Raw genomic sequence first — 21,613 nt, 5'->3', positions numbered from 1 at the left:
GTATCGCAATCGCATCGTATCGCAATCGCATCGTATCGCAATCGCATCGTATCGCAATCGCATCGCAATCGCAATCACTTCACCTCCACAACAACAGCAGAGTCAGCAGACCCCGCGTCCGTCTGGGCATCTGCCTCAATCCTGCCACCTTCGCCATCGCCCTCGCTCTCCGCCTCGGGAGCCCACACCGCTTCAATGATGCTCATCCTGCAGCCCGGGGGCCTCATCACGCCCTTGAACACGAACCGCTCGTCCGCGGCACTAAAGAGCTCGCGGTACTCGTCCTCGTTGCGCTCCTGTGCGTTGAGCACCGCCAGCATCACCATGTCCATGCTGCGGATGATGCGCTCGTCCCAGGGCGTCTCCTGTCCAGCCTCGCGGAGGCAGTGGTCCTTGATGACTACTCTGGCGCCTGGTTTCAGTGCCGGGACGAGGTTCTTGAGGATGGAAATGGCGTAGGGCGTCGAGTAATTGTGCATGATCCAGCGGAAAAAGTAGACTGTTTGTGCGGCTCAGTTAGACTTGGGGCGTTCCCCACAATGCAATCCTGGGAAAAGATAGAGACAAAGAACTCACCATCGGCATCTTTGACGGTCTGCTCCTTGAAAAAGTCGTGCGCCATGAGCTGAACACGCTCTGCAACCTGAGCGTCATCACACAACGGGCTTGGCGCCGAATCCACAGTCTTGGGGAGGTCCTGAACCACAAACTTCATGTTCTTCCACTTCTTGGCCAGGTCGATCGACACGAACCCATGGCTACCGCCAATGTCGACCATGGTTCCTCCCCTGGCGTCAATCTCTTCGAAATCGTACGAGTCGACGAGATGTCTGACCTCGTAGCCCTCTCCGCCCGTCAAGCTAAGCATGGCACCACCGAATCGCTTGGCGCGAGGAGGGTCCTTGCCAAAAGTGACAAACATTGGCTCCTTGTCTACCGTGTCGAATGCAAAGTTAAAGCCGGTTCGTGTGAGGGACGTGGCTTCTGGGTAGGCCTTAAGAGCCTGCAAAACGTGCGCAGACGCTGGGAAGTTGTCCTCGAGGTTGTAGCCCACCCAATCCTGAAGAGCTTGATCTTCGGCCAGGAGGCGTGATGCCGCGGTATGCGCAATCACTCCATGGGACGGCTCGCGGAAGATACGGTTTGTCATGACATGACGCAGTACACGGGCAAGGTTAACGGGATCCAGTGTCGTCTTGGTTTGGAGCTCTGCCAGTGTGATAGTGCCGTCGATGGGTACGAGCTTGGCTAGGAAATGTTAGTCTCGGGTACGGTAGAGAAACCTCCCAGCTCCGCAGTCTTGGGCTTACCGATGCCGAAGTGGTTGACAAGCTGAAGGCTCAGACTGTCTTGAAACTGCCCAACTAGTCAGCTTACGACCTTTACCATTTTCCAGACCTCTCTACTCACACTCCACGTCTTCCACCGAACGTCCTCTCTTGGGCCGTGAGCCAATGCTTCGAGCTCTCTCGTCGCAAAGATAATCTCCATACGACTCTTTTGGATGTCCTCGGGAAGCTTGGGAAAGTCGCTGGGGCCATTTGGATCCAAGGAAGGCATTGGAAGATTGTTCTCTTGCATGTACCTCTCCAGCTTCTCTGTTTCGGATGCAATCTTCTTAGCAAGCTCCGTTAACCTCGACGGCGTGTACGTAGGCTTCTCCGAGGCGACAGGTGTGGGCTTTGCAATCGGCGCTCCATTGGGGACATCGTCTCTGGGTTTGGCGGCAGAACGAGTAATGAATGGGGTGAATGATCGTCGGTTTTGCTTCTTCTGCTCAACCTCTGCGGCGGTGGGTGACGGGCTGGTACCCAGCCAGTTGCTAAACTTGAATTTGTTCATCTTTGCGGTGGCAGTCAGAACAAAGATGTTGATGGTCTGCGGGTGTCGCGAGGACTTTGTGCTTTTCTAGTTAGCATGGGTGAAGGGAATTGCACGCGCCAGGAAAGGGGGCGGTTCACCCGCTTGAGATACAGGAGCACTAGCATCGTTGATCGCAGACTCCGCCTTCATTAGCCATCTGTGCTCGAGCTTGAGATTGAGCTAGATTGGGCTAAGGCAGGTACATCGTGAAGGGACGCGCCAGACGATGAAGCTGCGGGGCAACAAGATATGGGGGCAAAGGACTATTCGGGAGGCTACTTTGGAGATGCATTCGATATGAGGGAAGAAGATGGTAAGAAAGGCATTTGTACACACCTTCCAAATGCCTCAGAACTACACGGGAGTCGATTCCCGCGATCCTCTGAAATAGGTTGGGCGACAAATTCGCGGATAGAGGTGACAGACAGGGTTGCGGCGACGCTCGGAACGATTGTGACACAGAGGGACCCGAGGACACGGACTCGGTCTCGACTGACACAAATCAGGGCCAGCTGGCATGCAAAAGAAACGGTGACGGCTTTATACCAAGTTCGCCAATGACTGTGCAGTACGGACACGGGAAATCGAGGTCTAATCGGTTTGTCTGGTAAACAAGTTTGCAGTGAGTTTGCGGCGATGAGTTTGTGAGCGCCGAGAAGTTTGGGGGGAAACAATCGAAAACTCTCATCAAAACACCAGAGGGACCCAAGGGGGCGGCAAGGAGGGATACATCCCAGTTTAATACGACGGACGGCATTGGGCGATGGGTACTGGGAAGGTAAGGTAAGGTAGGGGACCCAGAGTACTACTTGGTAGATGGGCAGAGGCAGAGGCAAAGAGGTACGGTACTGACGGGAGGTAGAGACCAAGGTAGAGAGCCAGACACAAATGGAACGAAACAGCGAGGATGGAACTCTTGGTTCACCGAGCGTGGGCCTTGGACGGAACAGGAATTGGGATGGGCGCTGAATCGCTCAGTATTGCGACGACACCTCATTAGCTAGCGGCGGTCCATGCTTTGGGATCCGACGCCATGGGCTGGGATTGCCGTCTGCGTTGCGTGCCTTTTGCGTCCAAGTCTCTCCTTGTCCTCGACTCGCCGGGCTTTTTAAGCTTGGGAGTGGCTGGCGGCTAGAAGAGTCTGTTCGGACGAAGGCCATGCGCCGGCGCGGAGCCATCGACGATCGCTCAGGGTCCCAAGCTTCCCCCAAGCTAAGCTGCATGGCTGTTAAGCCCCCGTGGCGAAGCAGTTCTGAATTGGCATCGCCGACAAATGTCATGATGAGCTCTCCGTTCAGAGCTGAATGTCGACCGAGACCGAAGCCGTGTGAGGACTGATGACTGATGACTGAGAAGTGGGATCAGCGAGACGGACAGGGGTCCGGCCGGGAGTCGAACGGGTAAATTGAAACCAAATGGGACAGGGCAGACAAAAGCGGTGGTTGCCGTTGAGGACCCTACGCAGTAAGGACTGTGACGGGAGGTAAGGTGAGGTAGTTTGACCGGTGGCAGCGTCGTATCAATTCGTTGACGAATCCCGCCCGCCGTCAAACGGGGAATTCTGCAGTGCCGTTGATTTGGGAACCAGTTCGTCAATTGACCGGCGTGTGTTCGGAACAGACGTGAGAGGAAGAAACGGGAAAGAGACTGGTCACATTTTGTCGCATAGTTGCCGTGGTCAGATGTCAAGTTACCGGTTGATCGATGGCAGGCGGCGGCCAGCCTGGGATGTGTGGGATGTTTCCTGGTTAGGAAAGGGAGGAAAGGCAATCCTCCCGGGTCCCGTCTGGCGTCTCGTCTCGTGGCAGGTGGCAGCATGGCAGACTGACCAGGGACACCTGAGCTTTGTCGAGTCGGGGAGGAAGGCAAGGAGGGGAAAGCACGGAAGGTGCAGACGAGTGCAGTTGCCAGTCACTCACTTCCTGCAGTGTGGGTGCACCACAACGGGCTGTCCCTTCCCTTCCATCTACCTTACCGAAGTACCATAGGTAGGTATCCCCCGCCTCGTTACCACACAGGCGGTGGGCACCTTCCCACGGGCGGCTTCCACGACACCGGTGACTGGGCAAGCGTGGCTGTCCTGCGCACTTTCCAATTGGGCTTGACAAGTTGACAGTGTTGGGAAGGTGCGGCACAGCACCATTACAACCCGGTCTTTCCATCCCGTCAACAACGTGGAAAGACCTGACCAACCATTGACCAATGGACTTGTTCAATACCTTGAGGCTTACCGTCAGGTGGAGTCTCAACCAGCAACTGCAGCGGGAATTAAGTGGTTCTTGCCCTCGCTACGGACATGTCTCTCTGTTTTTTTTTCGGAAGGAACCTAACAACTGAACCATTGACGGCTTCCATGCAAGTTCCATCCCTTTCCCCCCTGCTGAAAAGCACGAGAGAGGGTACCCGAGGTTCCGAACCTGGGAAATGGCGTCCTGAAATCCCTGGTCGTCTTCTTGCAATGCAACGGCAACGTGCTCCATCAGCCAATGCCGCCCGTCTTCCGCCCTCCTTTCTCCTCCTCCCAAGCCACGGCTTGCACCACATTACTTGATCCTATTCCCCTTCCATCAGACACCGCAGAAGCTCGTTGTCTAGCGCTCGCCCATGTCACCTCATCACGAAAACTATGCTCCTCTTGCAATCTCGCCTCTTGTCGCCAAGACTCGACCACGATGCGGCTACCCATGTGCACCTTCTAGCCGACCGTCTCGTCACTCTTCACATCCCCTCGCCAAGCAGAAACCCATACATGATACGTCCGTAATGACGACCATACCGAACCTACACATCACCAAACTCGTCAAAGTCGCACAAACCCACTCCGCTTGCAGAATTCCAGAACAGACAATCGCTCAATACTGAACGCTAATGGCCCTCCACGAAGCCACAGACCCTATCTCGAAGCAAAACCCGCCTTAGGACTAATACCTAGGAGCTCTTCCTCAGTGCACTACGAATACCTAGGGAAATCCCCATACGCCGGCTTCTGCGCATACATGATCCTCAATGGCATGTACATCAACGCCGCATTATCGTGATACGCTCGCCGCACGCTGACGAGGAACATTTCAATCTGCTCTGGTGTCCACAGCAGCCCTCTGGTCAGTGGGCCGAGGGCAATCGCCTGCAGTCCGTCGAGAAGAATCGTCCTCCAGTACATGCCTACTGTCTTGAGCACCCTGTTTCGCGGCCACGTACCAAGCGGTACGTGGAAAATCTTCTCCGTCACGTTGACGAACCCGGCCTCGCGCATCATATTAGGCAGCCGGTCACCTGCGGCAGCATTAAAGTCGATGCCGAGGCTCGTGAGTCCCTGGGTAACGAAACTCCAATACTGAGCCACCGGGTGTGCGGGCGGCATGGCGTTGTATGCCGATGACGGGAAGTGATGGATCTCTTGCAACTCGATCCAGCCGCCGGGTTTCAGGTGCCTATTAACGTATTAGGCCTGCCATTAAAAAGTCGTAGACATGCGACTTACTCGTATGCCCTGTGGAACAGGTTCCTCCAATTCTTGATGGCCATAACCGTGTGTCGAGAATGGATATAATCGAAATGATTCCTCGGATACAACCACGAACTTTCCACATCGTCAACCTCAAATTTGACATTTGGCGGTACCCAGTCCGGTTGAATGGGGCTGAGATCGACTCCCAGCACTGTTGCACTCTCAAACTGGTCGCCCACTACATCGTCGTTAGCATCACGAACTCTTTACCAACTCTGCCAAAAAAACAGAGTCTCCCAACTTACTCTCAATAGCCCAGGCGCCTGTCCCCGTCCCGATGTCCAGAATTTGCTGCGGCCACTCGCCAATGGGTGCAAAGTGCAGCTTCTGATTGCACAGGAGCTTCACCATGGCATGCTTCATGTCTTCACGCTCCTGCTCCACCTCGTCGTTGGGAAAGTTGTACAGTCCTTCTCGGAAGCGGTGATAGCGTCGCCCATTCTCGTACATATAATCTCGAACTGATGACGTGACGGACGTACTGGCATTTGTCGCACTGTCGCTTCCGTATCCGCCATCCGACTCTGTGCCGTCGAAAATCGAGGCCATGTCGTCACTGTCTGCCACGATGGAGCTTTCGGCTTGCGTTGCAGCTTCCGACGATTCTGTGACCTCTTGCTCGGCCGACAGATCTGGGAAAATCGGGACGCCATTGGGATGCGTCAAAGGCGACCGCAGCGCAGGAATTACATCGCGAGGCAGGTGTTGGTTCGCCTCATATGCGTTGCGGTTGGCAGATACCACATCGGGTGCTGCTTGTGTCCTTGCCACGGGTTCGCTAGTGTCTGTCTTGGCCGCCGCGGGGTCATCGGATAGCCGATCGAGCCTGGGCGGCTTCTCCTTCTTAGCTGGCGCCGATGCTGTCGCGTCCGTCATTGAGTCGATCACTCGTTGCTGATTTGAATGCGCAATGGCAGGTTCTGTTGTGTTTTCTGCAAGTTGAGAAGAGAGCCCGGAGTTTCGCTCCTCGTGTTGCGGGAGCACGAGTTGACCGTCGGGCGCCACATATTGCTTTTTTGAGGTCCATGCCTGACCAGGGATGCCATCATCCTCTCGCGCCGCAAAAGCGGCTGGCAGCTCGTGTCTGCTCGCAGAAAGTGTCTCAGATCCGATGCCCATAGAGATATGAGCCTTGTGTTCTTTGTCTTGGAGCTCTTCTAGAGACGTTGTTCTAGCGGTTCCACCAGATGCCAACAGCGTCTCGCTTGTCTGCTCATCTGCTGTCGAAAGCCCCGTCATTGCGGTCATTGGACGATGTGCGTAGTAAAGAACGGCCACCGCCTTGCGCTTCGATGCTTCAGTCTCTGTCAGTTCCGATCAGAGCTTGCTCTGATGCTGTCAGACTCTTTTGTTGTCGCCTCTGCGCCACTCGAGCATCGAGAAGTCGACGAGTGTTCTGGGAGATGGCCCGATCTTTAAAAGCGCAGGTTCAGCCTGAACTTGTATCATGCGACGAACAAGGAGGCAACTTGCAGCTACAGTTGTACGAGGCACTGGTCATTCACCATCAGCCAACGCTCGGCCGTGGCGCACAAACAGGAGCTTGGCGAAACCCCAAAGTACAGCACGTTGGAGCTTTATTTGAGGGCATGACGGAGGGAATGACAGCTCAGGCCACCCATGCGTCAATTACTTGACTTCGCCAATACATGCAAGTTGGGTGGACAGGTCTGAATGTGATCCGTTATGGGCCCGTTGGTCTGGCCTGCTCTTTGTGGCTTGCCCTCAATATCGTTTTCAAACCAGGCCTTTTCCCTTCTTCTTTCCTTTCCCCCACAGTGGGTACGGAAAGGCTCGACCCCTCGCCAAGACGGCAAGCAATCTATGGCCTTCCCTGGAGCTGCAACTTGACGGTACGGATAGATCGTTCAGCTCCAATTACCTGGTCGGTGCGAAATCTCTGCGCCGCAACAACTAACAATGTGACAAGGTTGCCTGTCCCGCCCGCGGCCCATCCCAGATCGAACATGCTGCTGCAGGGGCCAGACTGGCTCTCGAGCCGCCGTCCTGGTTGACTTGCGGACGGACTTGACGGAGGATGGGCGGGGTGGGGAAGGTTGCATCGATGCAGGTTTGCGAAGCGACAATGGCCATTCTTCTCTAGTCCCTCGATTCGTTGGTTGGATCTTGAGCAACCAAGTTCTCGCTCGCATTCGGATCTGCATCCTTTCCTTCGAGGCTTCAGCTATGCCCATCGACCTCTTGTCCAAAGATGGGCCGTCGGACAACTGATGGTTGCCTTCATTGTTCTCAGATGAACACCGTTCGCACATCAATTGACGCTTCGAAATCAAGATCAAAACGTTCCTTTCCACGAATCACCATTTCGACACGATGGGACGGACCACTCAAAGCTCTCAAGGGCTAGATCAGGCTTCGCGTGAAGTCATCTGCGACATGATTGGTGCTTGGCCAAGGCAGCAATCCAACAGCCTCACTGTTGGTCGTCGTTTCGAGCTCAGTTCCAAGTTCCAATTATTCGCCATCAACCCACCGCTATCACCAAATTCACCAAATTCGAATGTTTCCAGTGACAGCAATGTCGGAAAGCGCCATCTCCATCTTACGGAGTGAAAACAACGTCTGCTCAGCCTGTGCATTCATCAACTTTGATTCCTTCATTCATCATGCCAAAGATGTGGTGGGCAAATCGTTATACGACATCGACAAGCACTATCTCGGACTAGATTCTCCAGACTCCCCATTTGCGCTGCTACTATGTGATTACAACGACGCGGTCGAGATGGTAGGCATTGAAGTCGATCACGTCGAGAGTGCCTCCGATTGTCCTTGCTACGAGATATTCAACATACTCAAATATGGATGGTCGCATACTTACCTTGTGTATTATTTGCACCCTTCGCGAAAAGAGTATGATCTACGAGTGAAGGACAAAAAACTTGCTCGTCCACATTTCAAAGTGTTTTCTTCGAGTGGAGCTCAGCGTAAGCCAAGTCCGCGTGACGGTGGTATGGCGAGATACATCAGAAACTTCCGCATAGATCGCATAGATCGCACTTTCATGTTGGTCCAACCCGGCCAGCCAGATCCCAAACTGTCAGCAGACCTGTTATCCATCAAGTCTGCCTTGGCGCGCGAGGCTTGCCGGCATCATCTCAAATCAGAGGGAGGTCAGAATTGGGAAGCATTGTTTCGACGGGGACTACCTGGGTGGAGTGTCATAGACTGCTTCACGGACGAAATTGTCAACCTCGAGGATTGCGTTGCGTCGGCCGGGTCTTTCGATGCAGTCGAGTACGCTACCCTGAGTTATGTCTGGGGGTCCGCACAGAGCGATTGTCCAAGGCTTGGTCGCAAACTGCCCGCATCCGTGCCTCGAGTCATCGAAGATGCAAAGACTGTAACGGCTTCGCTAGGATTCCGGTATCTTTGGGTCGATCGCTATTGTATCCCTCAACATTGTGCAAAAGAAGCCCACGACCAGATCTGCAACATGAACCTCATCTATGCCCGGTCCTGCATCACCATCGTTGCTGCAGCAGGCCAATGTCCGGACTACGGTCTTCCTGGGGTTGGGAAGACACTGCGAAAAGTACTTGACACTTTCCAAATCGGATCTCATACCATCAGACGAACGCCCACCGATGCAAAATGGGTTGAGCAGCAGATCCAGCACTCCAAGTGGAATACGAGAGCTTGGACTTGTCAGGAGGCAGCTTTATCAACGAGGCGACTGTACTTCACCGACCACTTTGCCCTTTTGGAGATTGGAAATAAGGGAGAAAGCTACATCGAAGGCTTGCCGAGTCACCTTTGCCCAGAGAACGGGACCGCATGGGATGGTATAAATGAGTTAGGTTCTATTCCCCACGCGGGAAGCTATGCAACCCGGGAGCTTTCATTCGAGGCAGACGTCTTTCGCGCATTTCAAGGATGTCAGTCTCATTACAACCATGTCCACATGGGGACATCTGTCTTGTTTTGTGGAATAAGGATAGGAAATGATTGCGAATTTTCGTCGGCTTTGATTTGGGAAATGCCAGCATCTTCGTCTCGGCCGCAAAGACGCGCTGGGGGGCAGAGTTGGACGTGGCTGGGATGGCATGTCTCACGGGACTCCGAGTTATCGCTAAATTCCTCATGGGCTCCATGCTACGAATTGCATGGGAGCCAGTATGCGAGTTTTGTGCCTACTGTACAAGTTTCACTTCGGTATGCGGATGGGTTCACCTTCAAGTGGGCTTCCATGACGAAGGAGCGGATCTACAAGTTGATGGACGACCGAGATGAGGGCACCATAGAGTTCATCCTTGTGACGGGACTGACTTTCGGATTCAAAGCGTTGTGGTCCATGTCTAGTCGAGAGAAAGATGTTGCCAGGGCTATGTCATGGGCGAACACCAGCCCAGGCCTTGAGAGAGCCATCGTTCAGTGGCCATATTTGAATGACTTGGACGAAATTGCACGGGAATCCTACGGCATTTCGCAAGATGAATTGTTAGATGAGTCTCGAGCTCTTTGCCTTTGCATTAGGTCGTGTCTCAATAGACACGGTCTACTCCATTGTCTGGGATTGGTGTCGACTGATGGCGGGTCGACTTGGCAGAGATTGAGCATGTTCACGATCGGTTTCGGAGAATGTGGGACACACGTATGTCCGGACCTTTTCGGGTGGGAACGGAGGGAGCTCAAGATACGCTGAGCTATGATGATCTGCTGCTTTTAAGCACCTGTGTAAACATGATATCGTTAATAAGTCAATGGCTCTATAGAATCATCGACGGCAGCCTGTTTCTCTATCGGTCTCCGGTAGAGGTTATCCGGTAACATGAAGTTGGAGGGCTTGAGATTCTGGTGCAACTTTCTCTTATTCTCTCTGCTTGTCGTTGGATTTCCATTTCTTATCTTTGCGCGCGGTCACAATCCTAATTTCTAGATATTTCCTAACATGAATACGTGAATCCATGGTACAAGAAATCGTGCAGGCACCTTGACCTTGGAGTTCTGTCGTCGGTGGCGCCCCAGGTCGCGCATGTGCCTTTATAGACGTCCTCCCTCGTCCCATCACGAAATTTCGGGACCAAGATCGTCCGTACGTGAGCTTGACGGCATGACGGTTGTATCCCTCAGATATACTCATAATTGCTACAGTTCCGGAGAAGCATGGGAGCCAGTTAAGAAACAAAATTCATTGCTTGGTTTGGATGATGTTGCCTGAGAAGAACGCGATTGCCGCTGTTCTTCCTCCTCTAGTGTACGGCAATGCTTATGATAGGCCATATTGCACGCGATCTCCGGGCACAAAAGGAAAGTCCCTAGCAAAATGGCCTTCGAACCGTAAAACGCTTGAGGTATCTCCGTTGACGTGTTGGTCATTCCGATGACTCTACTCCGACACCGTGCCTCGCGACTATCATCTTCGTTTCGGAGATGGAAAGTGCCAACGCTATAAGTCAAATCAGGTTTCCCGTGGGTCTTTTTCCCAGCTGTAATTTATGAACCATCGAATACACTAGAGCTAACGACAAAAACTCAGCGGCAGTGTCATCTAATTGTACTTCACCATCAATCTGCAAGAGGATACTAGAAACAGCATCATCTAACCGTAAGTCAACCTCAACCCCCTTACGAATATCAATCGGACACTAACCAGAAATCAACGACAAAGACCATCGACAATGGACGAATCCAAAAATGAGACCGGCAAACTGGGAGGTGTATACACCTACTTCCAATCCCTCCCCAATCTCATCCCCCGACGCGCGAAAAACTTCATCTGCGGCTGCTTAGACGACATCGTTCTCCACAGCATCACCTCCATCTTCATCAAACCCTTTATAAGCTACGTCTTCTTCACCACGGTAGTCTTGGTCTTGATTTCGGAGATCGCGCCCCATCCCTTGATCTTTGCCCTCTTCTCAATCTCCGCATACGCGAAGCAACATATCGTGGATATGGTGATCACCGGGTTGGTAAAGTCGGTGACTGCGATTTGGGTTGATGCCGTGGTGCTGTGGTTTATTGTATCGGTACACTTCTTTCGCGAGAGGAGACGACGGATTCCGAGGAGGGAGTGGATTGCTGCGTGGGAGGTCATCTCTTTGGGGATTAATGCGGTTGTATACCTTGCCCCGTGGGCGCCTAAACAGGACTTCTCTGCCGCGTATGACTCGGCCTCGGCAACCCCTTCCAACGAGGATGGGGAGTTTCAAATGACGTGGGGACACTACGCTTCCCTACTGCTCGTTCTCCGCGAAGTAAACGGCGCGTTTGTGGAGCACATTTGGCAAACGAAGCTCGATGCCCAGACAGCACCCAAGGACGGGGAGTATGAGTGCCTCAGGAGACTGTGGTATGGTTTCCGCTTCTGGGGTTGGAGTGTGTTGAGTCGGGCCATGATGTATCTGTGTGTTATGGCTGCTTGGGATGCGGTGGTGGAGTTGGTGGTTTGGGAGTATGTACCTGTGGCGTACGGAGGGTTGGCGTTCTTTGGGATGATCGTTGGGATGTTGACGATTGCTGTGCTGTGGGTTTTGGAGCGGTGGAAGGCGATGCGGGGGGGTAGGGTGGATTTGGAGGGGTATGGAAGCGATGAGAGCGATCATGAGGAGGGCGATGATGAAGAGAATAATGAGGATGAGGAAGAAGATGATGAGAGCGACGATGACGATGACGACAGCGACGAGGACGATAGCGATGGGGACGGTAGCGATGGGGACGAGCGCGAAGGGGACGTTGACGACGAGGACCATGAGGCGTATAAGGACAGCCGGGAGGATCATTCTCTAGCCGTTAAACATTCTCTAAGAATTCTAAGATGTTGAGGAATCAAGAAGTTGACACGTCGAGGTCAAATATACGCCGAGAATGGGCCAAGGACATGGTTCAAGACCATACTCCAAGTACCTCACAACTAGAGACATCATTAGCTAGCATATGTTCATCAGTCACGTAGATAGTCCCACAGGAAGTATACTCGTCTCATCGCCGCGTGGAGCATCACAAGAAACCCAAGGAGTGTGATTCAAACTCACAGTGTCTTGTAAGAAGTACTTGCCAAATCCGGCTAGTCACCTGACACCCGGCCGCCGGCGCCGAACCCGTGCCCCACATCGGCAAAGTGACTCAATCCCCCGCGCCACCGCCTCCGTCCTCGGAACGGGTCCCAACATCAGTGCACCTGCACCTCGCCTTCCGTCTGACATTCCAACCACCAGGCACCCGCACCACCACAACCAGGCACCTAAACGTAACGACGCCATCCAGGCACCCACGTTCTACAAAGTCGCCATCATCGAAGCATCAATCCCATTTCCTATCTCCTTGCTCCCTCAAATCAACCAAACTCCAAAAGCCGCAACAGAACTCATCCACCAAAATGCCTCCCGCGGCGCCAACACCTCCTCTAAACTACACAACATCCCCCTCCCTCCTCCCCTACACCCTCCGCTTCCACCCCTACAACAAACCACCACCTACCTCCCCATCATCGTCAACGTACCCCCAAGAGGTCTTTCACACCCACCGCCTCTGCGTAGGCGCCGCAGTCCTCTCCCCCTCCTCCCAAACCACCCCCAAAATCCTCCTCCTACAACGCTCCGCAAGAGAATCCGCCCTCCCCCACAAATGGGAACTCCCCGGCGGGGCAGCGGAATCCCTCGACTCCAACTCCCTCGCCTCCGCCGCCCGCGAACTCTGGGAAGAAACCGCCCTCCGCGCCGTAAAATTCGCGGCGCTGGTGGGATGTTATCAATGGGAGGGTGCCGGGGCCGGTGAAGAAGCGCAGGCCGTGGCTGGGGACCAGGCGTGGGGGTTATCGAGGGGTGGGGTTGGGATCATCGAGGTTGGACGACTGTCTGATGATGCTGGGATTTCGGAGGGTGTGGGAGATGGGGTGATGAAGGATTCGCACAAGTTCTTCAAGGGACGAGATGCGTGGAGAAAGTATACTTACCTCGTGGAAGTTGAGACCACTGGGACAGGGGAGGTGAAGGTTGAGATCGATCCCGAGGAGCACGACGATTTCGTCTGGGCCACGGAGGAGGAGGTGCGTGCTGATCGGTGTGGGGAGAGGGTTTTTGAGTGGACTTCGGAGCATCAGAAGCTGGACATCTTAAGGGCTTTTGAGATTGCGAGGGGAAAGAAATAGGTTCATAACATGGGGGGTGGTGGATGGGCGAGGTTCATCGACAGACGGAAATGACTAGAAGAAGCGCGTGGATCGATGCCATTGGTGTTCTCAAATTTCCTCTAGAGACCTGAGGATACCTCTACAGGTATAATTAATGAATACCTAGATCTACGTCTTCGCAGCCGAACCTCAAAACTCATCAGTCTCTACTTCTTCTTCGATCCCCTCCCGCCTCGTCCTCCCTTGCCCTGCTGACCCTTGGCCCCCGAACCACCACTCCCACCAGACATCATAACCCGTACTTTGCCAACCGGCACGACATTAATACTCTCCTCTGCCTTGAGCGCCTTCATAAGCTCCACCTCCCTAGGCCACATCTTCTCCTTATCCTGCGCCCGCTCGTCGAGCGCACCCTTCTTGGACGAATCGCTCTTCCACCGCTCAAACACCTCCTTCACCGCCTTACCCTTCTTCACCGCCCCAGGCTGGAGCTTGGCTTTATACTTGAACTTGCCCATGGCGGTCCACGGCGCACAAACAGGTATCGCCTCGAGAATCTCGTCGCCGGGGAGAGGCCAACCCACCAGTGAATCGAGCAGCGTCATCTTGCTCAGCTCATCCGAGTCCAGGACCTCTACGCCCTCCTCGTTCATCAGCCTGCGAATCTCCTCGTGCTCGGCAGTCTCCTTTTGCTGCTTCTCATGCTGCGCGCGGCGACGTTCCTTTTGGTACGCCAGCTGGGCTTCGCGGTCGGCTTTACTCTGCGCCTCGGCTTCGGCTCGTTGCTTGCCGCGCGCGGAGCCGTAGAGGGCCTCGGCTGCTGCCCTGTCCTCTTCGTCTTGGTCCTTGTATTTGGCTGCAATCTTCTTGGCTTTATTACGTCGGCCTCGTTTGGCTGGTTGTTGCTTCTCGGTCGCGGCGGTGCTTGGTGCACCGTACGGCTCTGCCGGGGTTGATGTTTGTCCTGTAGCTGCCTTGTCGCTCTCTTCTTCGTCGTCATCCCCGTCTTCTTCCTCGTTGTCCTCATCTTCCTTCTCTGCCGGCTCGGCTTCATCCTCCACAGACTGTTCCGCAGGCTTGTCCTCTTCAATCTTGAGGTTTGACAACTCCTCGGCAGGGGGCTCTTCAGATGCAAGCTGCTCCTCTGAGTCATCTTGTCCACTCTGTCCAAGATTCTGCAGAGGGTTGTCGCGCGGCTTCTCATCCTCCTGTTCGTCCTCAGAGCCAATGTCAGAGGCATCATCCGGAACGTCGTCATCAGCTCGAGCAGCATCAGTCGCAGTCTCTGGCGCCGCGCTATCGGCCGCAGAAGCCGGGACATCAGCGGTCTCATACAGTCTGTGCTTCACATGCCTGGCCTTGCTCTCTTCGCTAATCTTGAACATGATGCCGAGACCGAGCAGAAGCTGGGCCGGGGGAAGGAAGTTCTTCTGACCCCGGACCATGAAGCTTCCCGTGGGAAGGTACTCTCCGGTAGGAGCAGACTTGGAAACCTGGTCGGCGTTCACCCACCATGCGCCCATGCCTGCCTTTGAATCCCACGCACTCGAGCTGCACACGGCCATTGTGCCTGCCTGCGCCAGCGTCGAAGGGGGGATCGGCGCACCGGGATCGCTGGGAGTGTTCTTGATGATGACAGTTGCGGCGCCATGCATATCCGCGTGAACGTAGACATCGCCCTTGCGGAGATAGCGCTTGTACAACATCTCGTTCTGCTGCGCATCCTTGCCTGCCAAAACTAGGTATCCGTCAGACGAGACAAACCAGGTGAACTTTTCGAACCAGATCTGTTTCCGTATCGGCGCAAGAACAGCCTTCTCCGTCTTGAGGCCCTTCTTCAGCTCAGCCTGGATCTTCTGCTCGGCGTTCTTCAACGCAATCTGAGACTGCAAAACCGTCTTCTCCTCCTTTTTGGCGGCACTTCTCTTCTGCTCGTGGTATCCTCTAGAGTTCGCCCATGGCGACAGGGTAATATCAATCTCAACTTCCAGATGCTTTGCAGCCTTTTGCTTGTTGCTGGTATCCTCTCCGTCACTGTCGGATGCATCAGAGTCAGTCTCGTAGTTGGACTCGTCGTCTTCGATATCTTCCTCTTCTCCTAGCAGCAAGGTAATCGTGTTATCCGCCAGTTTCAGGGGTAGCTTAATGATCTCAGCCACTGGGTTGCGGCGCTTCTGTTCACGCTCAATGAGCTTGCTGATATCAACCCAATCCATGCCTTGCTGAAGCAGTCCATTGACAGCGTCCATCGCCTCCTGCACACGCTCGACGTTTGCCTCGATCGCGGTTGCCTTCTGGACATTGAGTGATTTCGCCTCCCGGAGACCCTCAATACGCTTCTCCTGGTCGTTTCGCGCTGCGTCAAGCTTTCTCCTTGCCGCAGCCTCTCGCTCGGTAAGTCTTGACTCCAGCTTCTGGCCCTCCAAAGACGAAAAGAACTCGTCGACAGTCTTGTTGTAGCCATCAAACTCGATGACCTTGACGGTAGGGTCGTTTGCAAACTTGTTTGGCAAGAAAGGGTGGAAGTCGTCGTAGAGAAGATCCGATCTCTTCGCCTCCTCTCCCTCTGCTGCTGGCGCGCCGTCCGGCTTCGATCGGTACTTTGCAAAAATGTAGCCCTTGGCCGTGGCAGAGCTAGTGGCAACTTCCACAATACTGCGGGCTTCGGTCAACGCCTTCAGAAGCGCATCCAGAAGCGATTCTTCCTCGAGAATCTCGGCGGGTTTCTTGGTGCCGTCAAACTTGGTAATCTGGAATGCGTGGTCGACGAGAATAGGCGGTAATTCGGTGATCGTCGTCGCCAAACTCCTCCTCAACTCGTCACCAGGCTTCGTCTTGATCTTCTTCCCCGCAGAGACAGCTGTCGCGCTCTTCTTGACTGACGACTCCAGTGCCGCTCGTACTCTCTCCTTTGTGAGATCGGGAACGCCGTTGAAGTTCTGCCGGTTGTCTAACGAGTAGTTCAACCCGATTCGTTGAGGTTCCTGGCCCTCTCCTTCGGGGACATTGCGCAGGAGTGTGAGGATCTTGAGGTCGGCATCGGTCAGGATGACGTTTCCGCTCTGCGTAAAGACAAAGTCAGTGGTTGATTCTTGTCGCAGGTAGATAAATCAAGCCACTTACAGCAAAGAACTCAAGGAAAAGACGGTACTGGCCATCGCTAAACTGAAACTCCAAGATTCTGTCCGTTCCAACCTGCTTAACAGACGTCAACCGCCTCGTCTTCAGAAACTTGCGCAACCGCGCCACAAAAGCCGAGGGCGCCGCGGCGGTCGTGCGTGTAAAGTCTGTAAGATGGCATCGGAAACCAGAGTCGATAATAAGCTGCTTCTTATTATCGGGCTTGGCGAACTTGAGGAGTAGGATCTTGGAGGAGAGGTCGTAGACGTTGGCGAGTCGCAGGGTCGTCAGGCTCTCTTGGAGCTCGTGGGCGATGACTTTGACGTCGATGGACGAGAAACGCTGCTTCATGTCTGCGGCAGTCGAGTCGTAGAGGTTTCGTATAGGGTCGGTTTAACAAAGCGAGCGCGCCAGTCTTTTTGTGGCGGCTTTGATGTTGCGGAGAGTTGAATACGTTGGCAGTGAGGGGCAGGAATTCGTGATGTGAATGAATAATCGCGGGGCATTCGTGGCTGAAGAGCTTCGAAAATGTGGAATGCGCCACGATGACGTCACGTGCTTGGTTTGTCACCGAGGACTTCACTCCACGTTCATCGGGTCTTTTTGCCAATTGTCAGGAAATGTAAATAGTATTCAGTCTTGTGTAACTATTGTTAAAATGATAAGAGACCAGGCGCTTTCAATCAGGATTATAGGCTTCATTGGTGGGAATTGGCCCCATTGTGATTTCTCATCTCTCATCCCGAGCAGGCCGTGATGACGCACACCGAGCTTCTAGCGCCACATTTCGAGCTTCAAGCAAAGACGAAGAGCTGTCATACTAAAATAGAGCTCCGTGCCACCGGTTCGTGGTGACATATGCCAACTCAAATAAGATGCAACAAGGTCTTTGTCTCTGAAGTTTCACTCGAAACGTTGTAAGTGAATTAATCATACAATTAGCCCAAGGCTTGCCAATCTTCGATGGATCCTTCAGAACCACATGGGTCCTAATGCTTGAATCAACAAAGCCTTGAATCAAGGAATAGGCTATACCCCCTCCATCAAAGGACGGCTATCATTCAAGACAATACACTTGATGATGGTTTTGGCAGCATGCCACTATGACATGCCACTCTATAGGTGGTGCGGCTCAGCAGCTTAAAAGGACTGCAAAGTAGTATCAATAGCTTGACAGATATAATGCCCATGCCTAACCGCTCAAGCGCGTACTTGATAATGGCAGTTTCCAGTGCGGTCTTCAAATCTATAGGTCGACGATCACTTTCTGAAGCAACTCGAAATCACAATTGAACACAGGCAGTGCATGGGCTCTACTAGATGCGTCAACCCGCGCAGCGAAGCCGTTGTTCACCAGTCTTGGCCTTCAACGAGGAAGAATGTGTGCCATGTACATTCAGCCGGCATACTCCGTAGACTATATCAGCTATGCCTTTCGCAGAGACGTGGCTGATATCGCCATTCACTTCGAGGTTTCGGCCTCAAATTCGTTGACCAACTGCCATCTCTGGCCTCTTCAAGCGACGATCTCCTGCATCCTCCCTACAGCGGCCCCATGACTCTGTTGTTTAACCGCCAATAGCAAGAAATATTCCCAAGCTCTTTTGACTTTCATGTGATCCATCCACATAATCACATCTGTTATCCTCTGTTCGATCCCGTCGGCGGCGGAGAGCGATGGTCGTCCAGTGCCGAAGAAAGGGTACTCAATTACAGTTAGCGCGGGAGCCGGGGCCAGTCAGTCGTCACGGCAACCAGGTGCTTTGCAGGGGAGCTCCCGCCCGTGTGCCCCGACCGGTTCGTCTGGTTTGATGGCTTTGGTTTGAAACCATTGACAATATGATGCCAATTGGGATGATCCAAGGACGGGGAGGCTGGTGATTATGAATAGCTCCAACCTCTCCCGTTGTAGAGTGCCAGAGTCTCGTGGGAGAGCAAAACTGGGACGGAGCAGCGTCTCCATGACTCTCTGATGGATCCAGGGGAAATGGGGAATTTGACTGCTGAGATCCATCAATGGTTTGAAGCCCCACTCGGGCGCTGCGGGCGGGATCCGTGAGGTAGGCAGGACCGCAGGTAGGGTACTTTGCCTTGGCCACGTCGTAGGTCTCCCTGGAAAAAGCAAAGCCGCCAGCCAGCCTCGTTTTGCATGTGCGACCGTCGACTTGCATGAGTTGTGCGGCGGTTGCAGACAGACAGTCCAATGGAGGTGTTCCACGATGTGTGAGACCCAGTATTGGATCCCCCGTATTGGTGTAAGAACTTGAGAAGTGGTCAATTGCTGATTTTCGCAGGGCCTCAGCAGCAGCCGCCGGCCTGAGAACCCTGGAAACAAGTGGCCGGGAAGGGCGATTGCAGCTGAAAAGTGGTTGGGGAAGCTCCACGACTGGCTAATTGAGTTTCCGGGCTGCCGCGGTCAGGCTATGCGGACCATGCAGACGGTCGATAGCGGGCATTTGGGCCGTGGGCGAAACGACGATCTTCGTACCCAGCCCCCCAAGTCGGTGTTTTGTTTGTTGTATCCGTAACTTAATGAGCGTGTCAACAAGCTGCTAGATGTGATAGGCGACATACACAGAGCGTAGTTCGTAAGGTCGTGAGCATCAGCGCAATTCGCGACAGCCGTCAGCAATGCAGCTGGACGCATGGAGGCATTCGACACGGCCCATCGTTAGTGTTTGCTCGTCGCCTCATGCTCAAGAACACAGCCAATGAGTCCATAGACTGGCGCCTCTCGAACTTGTGGCGCCCATCACGGCGCCTGAGTGGGAATGTCTGTGGGCCATGGTATACCATAATAATTTGCAGATTCTGGCCGATTGTGAGAATCCGGGGTTCTCTCTTCCCGGCACCACAAGGTCCCAGTTTCTTCCTCTTCTCTGGTCCAGCCTCGGGTGTTTTGTCAGTACCAGCCCAGCCAGCAAAGTTGGGGTTATTCTGTTGCTGATCGACCACGGCGCCTGTAATCTTGGTGTGAAGGGAAGGACCCAGAAACGAGCAGCCGAGGACGAAGCTGGTCGGCGGCGGTCGGGCCAGCAGCTCTAACTTGTCCAGGACGGTTGTCCATAATCAATGCTGGCAGGTCCACTGCTGGAGCTTGCGCAAGCGGGCGTCTTGGAGGTGCGATTACTGCCGACATTGCCTGGCACACTTTGCAGCGCTAGGGAAAGATGTGTGGGTGCGCATGTGTACCTACACAGTAGTGCGTGGTGTGGGGAAGCTGAGCTCTGCTCTGTGGAAGCTTTGGTGCTGTGGTGGTCCATCGAGTCGGCAGCATCTTGCATGCAGTAGGATGACATTCCATTACATGTGAATGACTCGAATAGTTATTACTTGCATGAAGATGGGCCATTGAATCAATTGACCCCATATCGAAGTTGTCGGGCTGACAATTGCGGTGATTAGGCGCAGTGATTGAATGGTGAGACTCGGAAGAGAGAGCTTTTTTGAGGTGAGGTGAGCGACATGTGCGGGCACGGGCAGTCAGAATCAGATGGGAAAGGAAGGACGGGAGGAACGAGACAGCGGGTACGGAGTACGTATCCGAGGTTCCTTCCATTAGCTCAGGTACGTAGCGTTGTACTGGTCGGTAAAGTACGTTTCCACCTCACCTCAAACAGTCGGGCAGGTCGCCATCGAAATGGAGAATGGCAAAGTGTGCAGTGGTGCCCGGTACCTGCTGCGCCGGAGCAAAACTGGTGCCTGACTTGGGTACCGTTGGCCTGGACACCTCAGATGCAAGGCGCTCATGGCAGGCAAGCACATACAGTAGTCGTGGCTTGTACCAATGTACATATTTCCAGGGCGTCAAAGCTTCGAGCTGCAGCTCCGAGCTTCTCCTTCCCAAGTTCACCCCATGTCAAATGTCCACTTCCCATCCCCCAGACTAGTCCTCTTCGGGGCGGAATAAACAAACGGAATATCCACTGCTGGTTTGATGCAGGAGACGGGAGCCAATGTCAACATTCCCTCACAACACACGGCGCACTTTGACCACCTCTCTTGCTGGGAATTACTCGTCTTTCTCACTATTATCCGTACCTTACCATTTCTGCCATTCTGCAGGCATCTTCCTCATCTCTCACCCTCGCACACCATCCATCACAACTTGAACCCACATCAGACAGAACACAGACTCTCGGCTGGTCTCTCCTCTCCTCTCACATCTTTTGATATCTTTCTCGCAGAAAACGAGACACACTCGATCTAATCCTGTCCAATCCAGATCATCCAACCCGCCTCCTCCGCATCCACTCCCAGCCGTCCATCCACCCACAAAGACACTGATCCCAGTCTCCAGTCCCACTTGGATCCAAGATACCAGTCCAGAGTCTCAAGAGGACACACTCGTACACTCACACACACAACAGACAGTCAGACACACAACAGACACACACTCACAACATTTCACCCCTTGCCCCGGCAACCCTTCGCAACCCTCGTTTTCTGCAGGACTGCATTCGCTCGCCGCTTGCTCTGCTGCTCGGTCCAACCATCACCCCCCAAACCCCCCGTCTTCAAAACCCAATCCGCATCGCACATCTCCAACGACCCTCTTCTCCCTCCTTCTTCTCTCCTCTCCATCCATCTTCAAAGCTTCAATCGCCCTTTTTGCCCAACTTTACCCTTCTGTCGGCACACCCCCTTTCCTCCAAATCCAAAAGAGAAGAGAAAAGCAGAAGCGCGTGTCACTCGAACGACCGGCTTCTTCCACCTTTTTCTTCCCCTTTGTTTTTTTAGGAAAACGAAGCAAGAGGATACTCTTCTTTGCCTTCCTCACTTCAGGAACGCTTAGAAGATTCTCCTCTCTGCGCCCCCAGAGCCGCCAATCTGGATTTTGAAGCTCGTGTCCCCGTCCCCTTTAGCGTCTTTCCCTCCACCTACAAGGAGAGTGAGACACAAACCCAGACCCAAACAGTCACTCAGACACATCAAGAGCTTGAGATCAAACTTCCTGAGAAGAAGCCCAACAAGCCCGGACGGGAGGAAAGTCAATACTCTTCCTTCACCACCATCGCCGAGTCGAAGCC

At 53.7% G+C, this 21,613-nt stretch overlaps 6 protein-coding genes across 6 annotated transcripts; 3 read left to right on the top strand and 3 right to left on the bottom strand.

Moving 5' to 3' along the window:
• Nucleotides 1-74: 74 nt before the first annotated feature.
• On the bottom strand, nt 75-6,610 carry CPAR01_10664 (O-methyltransferase; the record flags this gene model as incomplete). Its single annotated transcript, XM_060494924.1, has 7 exons — nt 75-499; nt 577-1,248; nt 1,311-1,356; nt 1,411-1,903; nt 4,842-5,294; nt 5,345-5,549; nt 5,617-6,610. The coding sequence occupies 7 exons, from the start codon at nt 6,608-6,610 to the stop codon at nt 75-77; spliced, it is 3,288 nt and encodes a 1,095-aa protein (XP_060347106.1).
• A 1,300-nt stretch (nt 6,611-7,910) lies between these two features.
• On the top strand, nt 7,911-10,550 carry CPAR01_10663 (uncharacterized protein; the record flags this gene model as incomplete). Its single annotated transcript, XM_060494923.1, has 3 exons — nt 7,911-9,267; nt 9,535-9,829; nt 10,484-10,550. The coding sequence occupies 3 exons, from the start codon at nt 7,911-7,913 to the stop codon at nt 10,548-10,550; spliced, it is 1,719 nt and encodes a 572-aa protein (XP_060347105.1).
• A 460-nt stretch (nt 10,551-11,010) lies between these two features.
• CPAR01_10662 (uncharacterized protein) lies at nt 11,011-12,156 on the top strand (the record flags this gene model as incomplete). Its single annotated transcript, XM_060494922.1, has 1 exon — nt 11,011-12,156. The coding sequence occupies one exon, from the start codon at nt 11,011-11,013 to the stop codon at nt 12,154-12,156; it is 1,146 nt and encodes a 381-aa protein (XP_060347104.1).
• A 554-nt stretch (nt 12,157-12,710) lies between these two features.
• Nucleotides 12,711-13,481, top strand: CPAR01_10661 (NUDIX domain-containing protein; the record flags this gene model as incomplete). The annotated part of the gene is made up of 1 exon (XM_060494921.1): nt 12,711-13,481. One exon carries the CDS (start codon nt 12,711-12,713, stop codon nt 13,479-13,481), a length of 771 nt encoding a protein of 256 aa, XP_060347103.1.
• Nucleotides 13,482-13,669: 188 nt separating this feature from the next.
• On the bottom strand, nt 13,670-16,934 carry CPAR01_10660 (uncharacterized protein; the record flags this gene model as incomplete). The annotated part of the gene is made up of 2 exons (XM_060494920.1): nt 13,670-16,525; nt 16,587-16,934. The coding sequence occupies 2 exons, from the start codon at nt 16,932-16,934 to the stop codon at nt 13,670-13,672; spliced, it is 3,204 nt and encodes a 1,067-aa protein (XP_060347102.1).
• A 1,394-nt stretch (nt 16,935-18,328) lies between these two features.
• Nucleotides 18,329-18,754, bottom strand: CPAR01_10659 (uncharacterized protein; the record flags this gene model as incomplete). Its single annotated transcript, XM_060494919.1, has 1 exon — nt 18,329-18,754. The coding sequence occupies one exon, from the start codon at nt 18,752-18,754 to the stop codon at nt 18,329-18,331; it is 426 nt and encodes a 141-aa protein (XP_060347101.1).
• Nucleotides 18,755-21,613: the final 2,859 nt, after the last annotated feature.

This window comes from Colletotrichum paranaense, assembly GCF_030867605.1.
Source record: "Colletotrichum paranaense strain IMI 384185 chromosome Unknown Scaffold_8.1, whole genome shotgun sequence".
Classification (NCBI taxonomy): Eukaryota; Fungi; Ascomycota; class Sordariomycetes; order Glomerellales; family Glomerellaceae; genus Colletotrichum; species Colletotrichum paranaense.
Note: the sequence above shows the minus strand (reverse complement) of the source record. Positions and strands in the feature narration are given on the sequence as shown.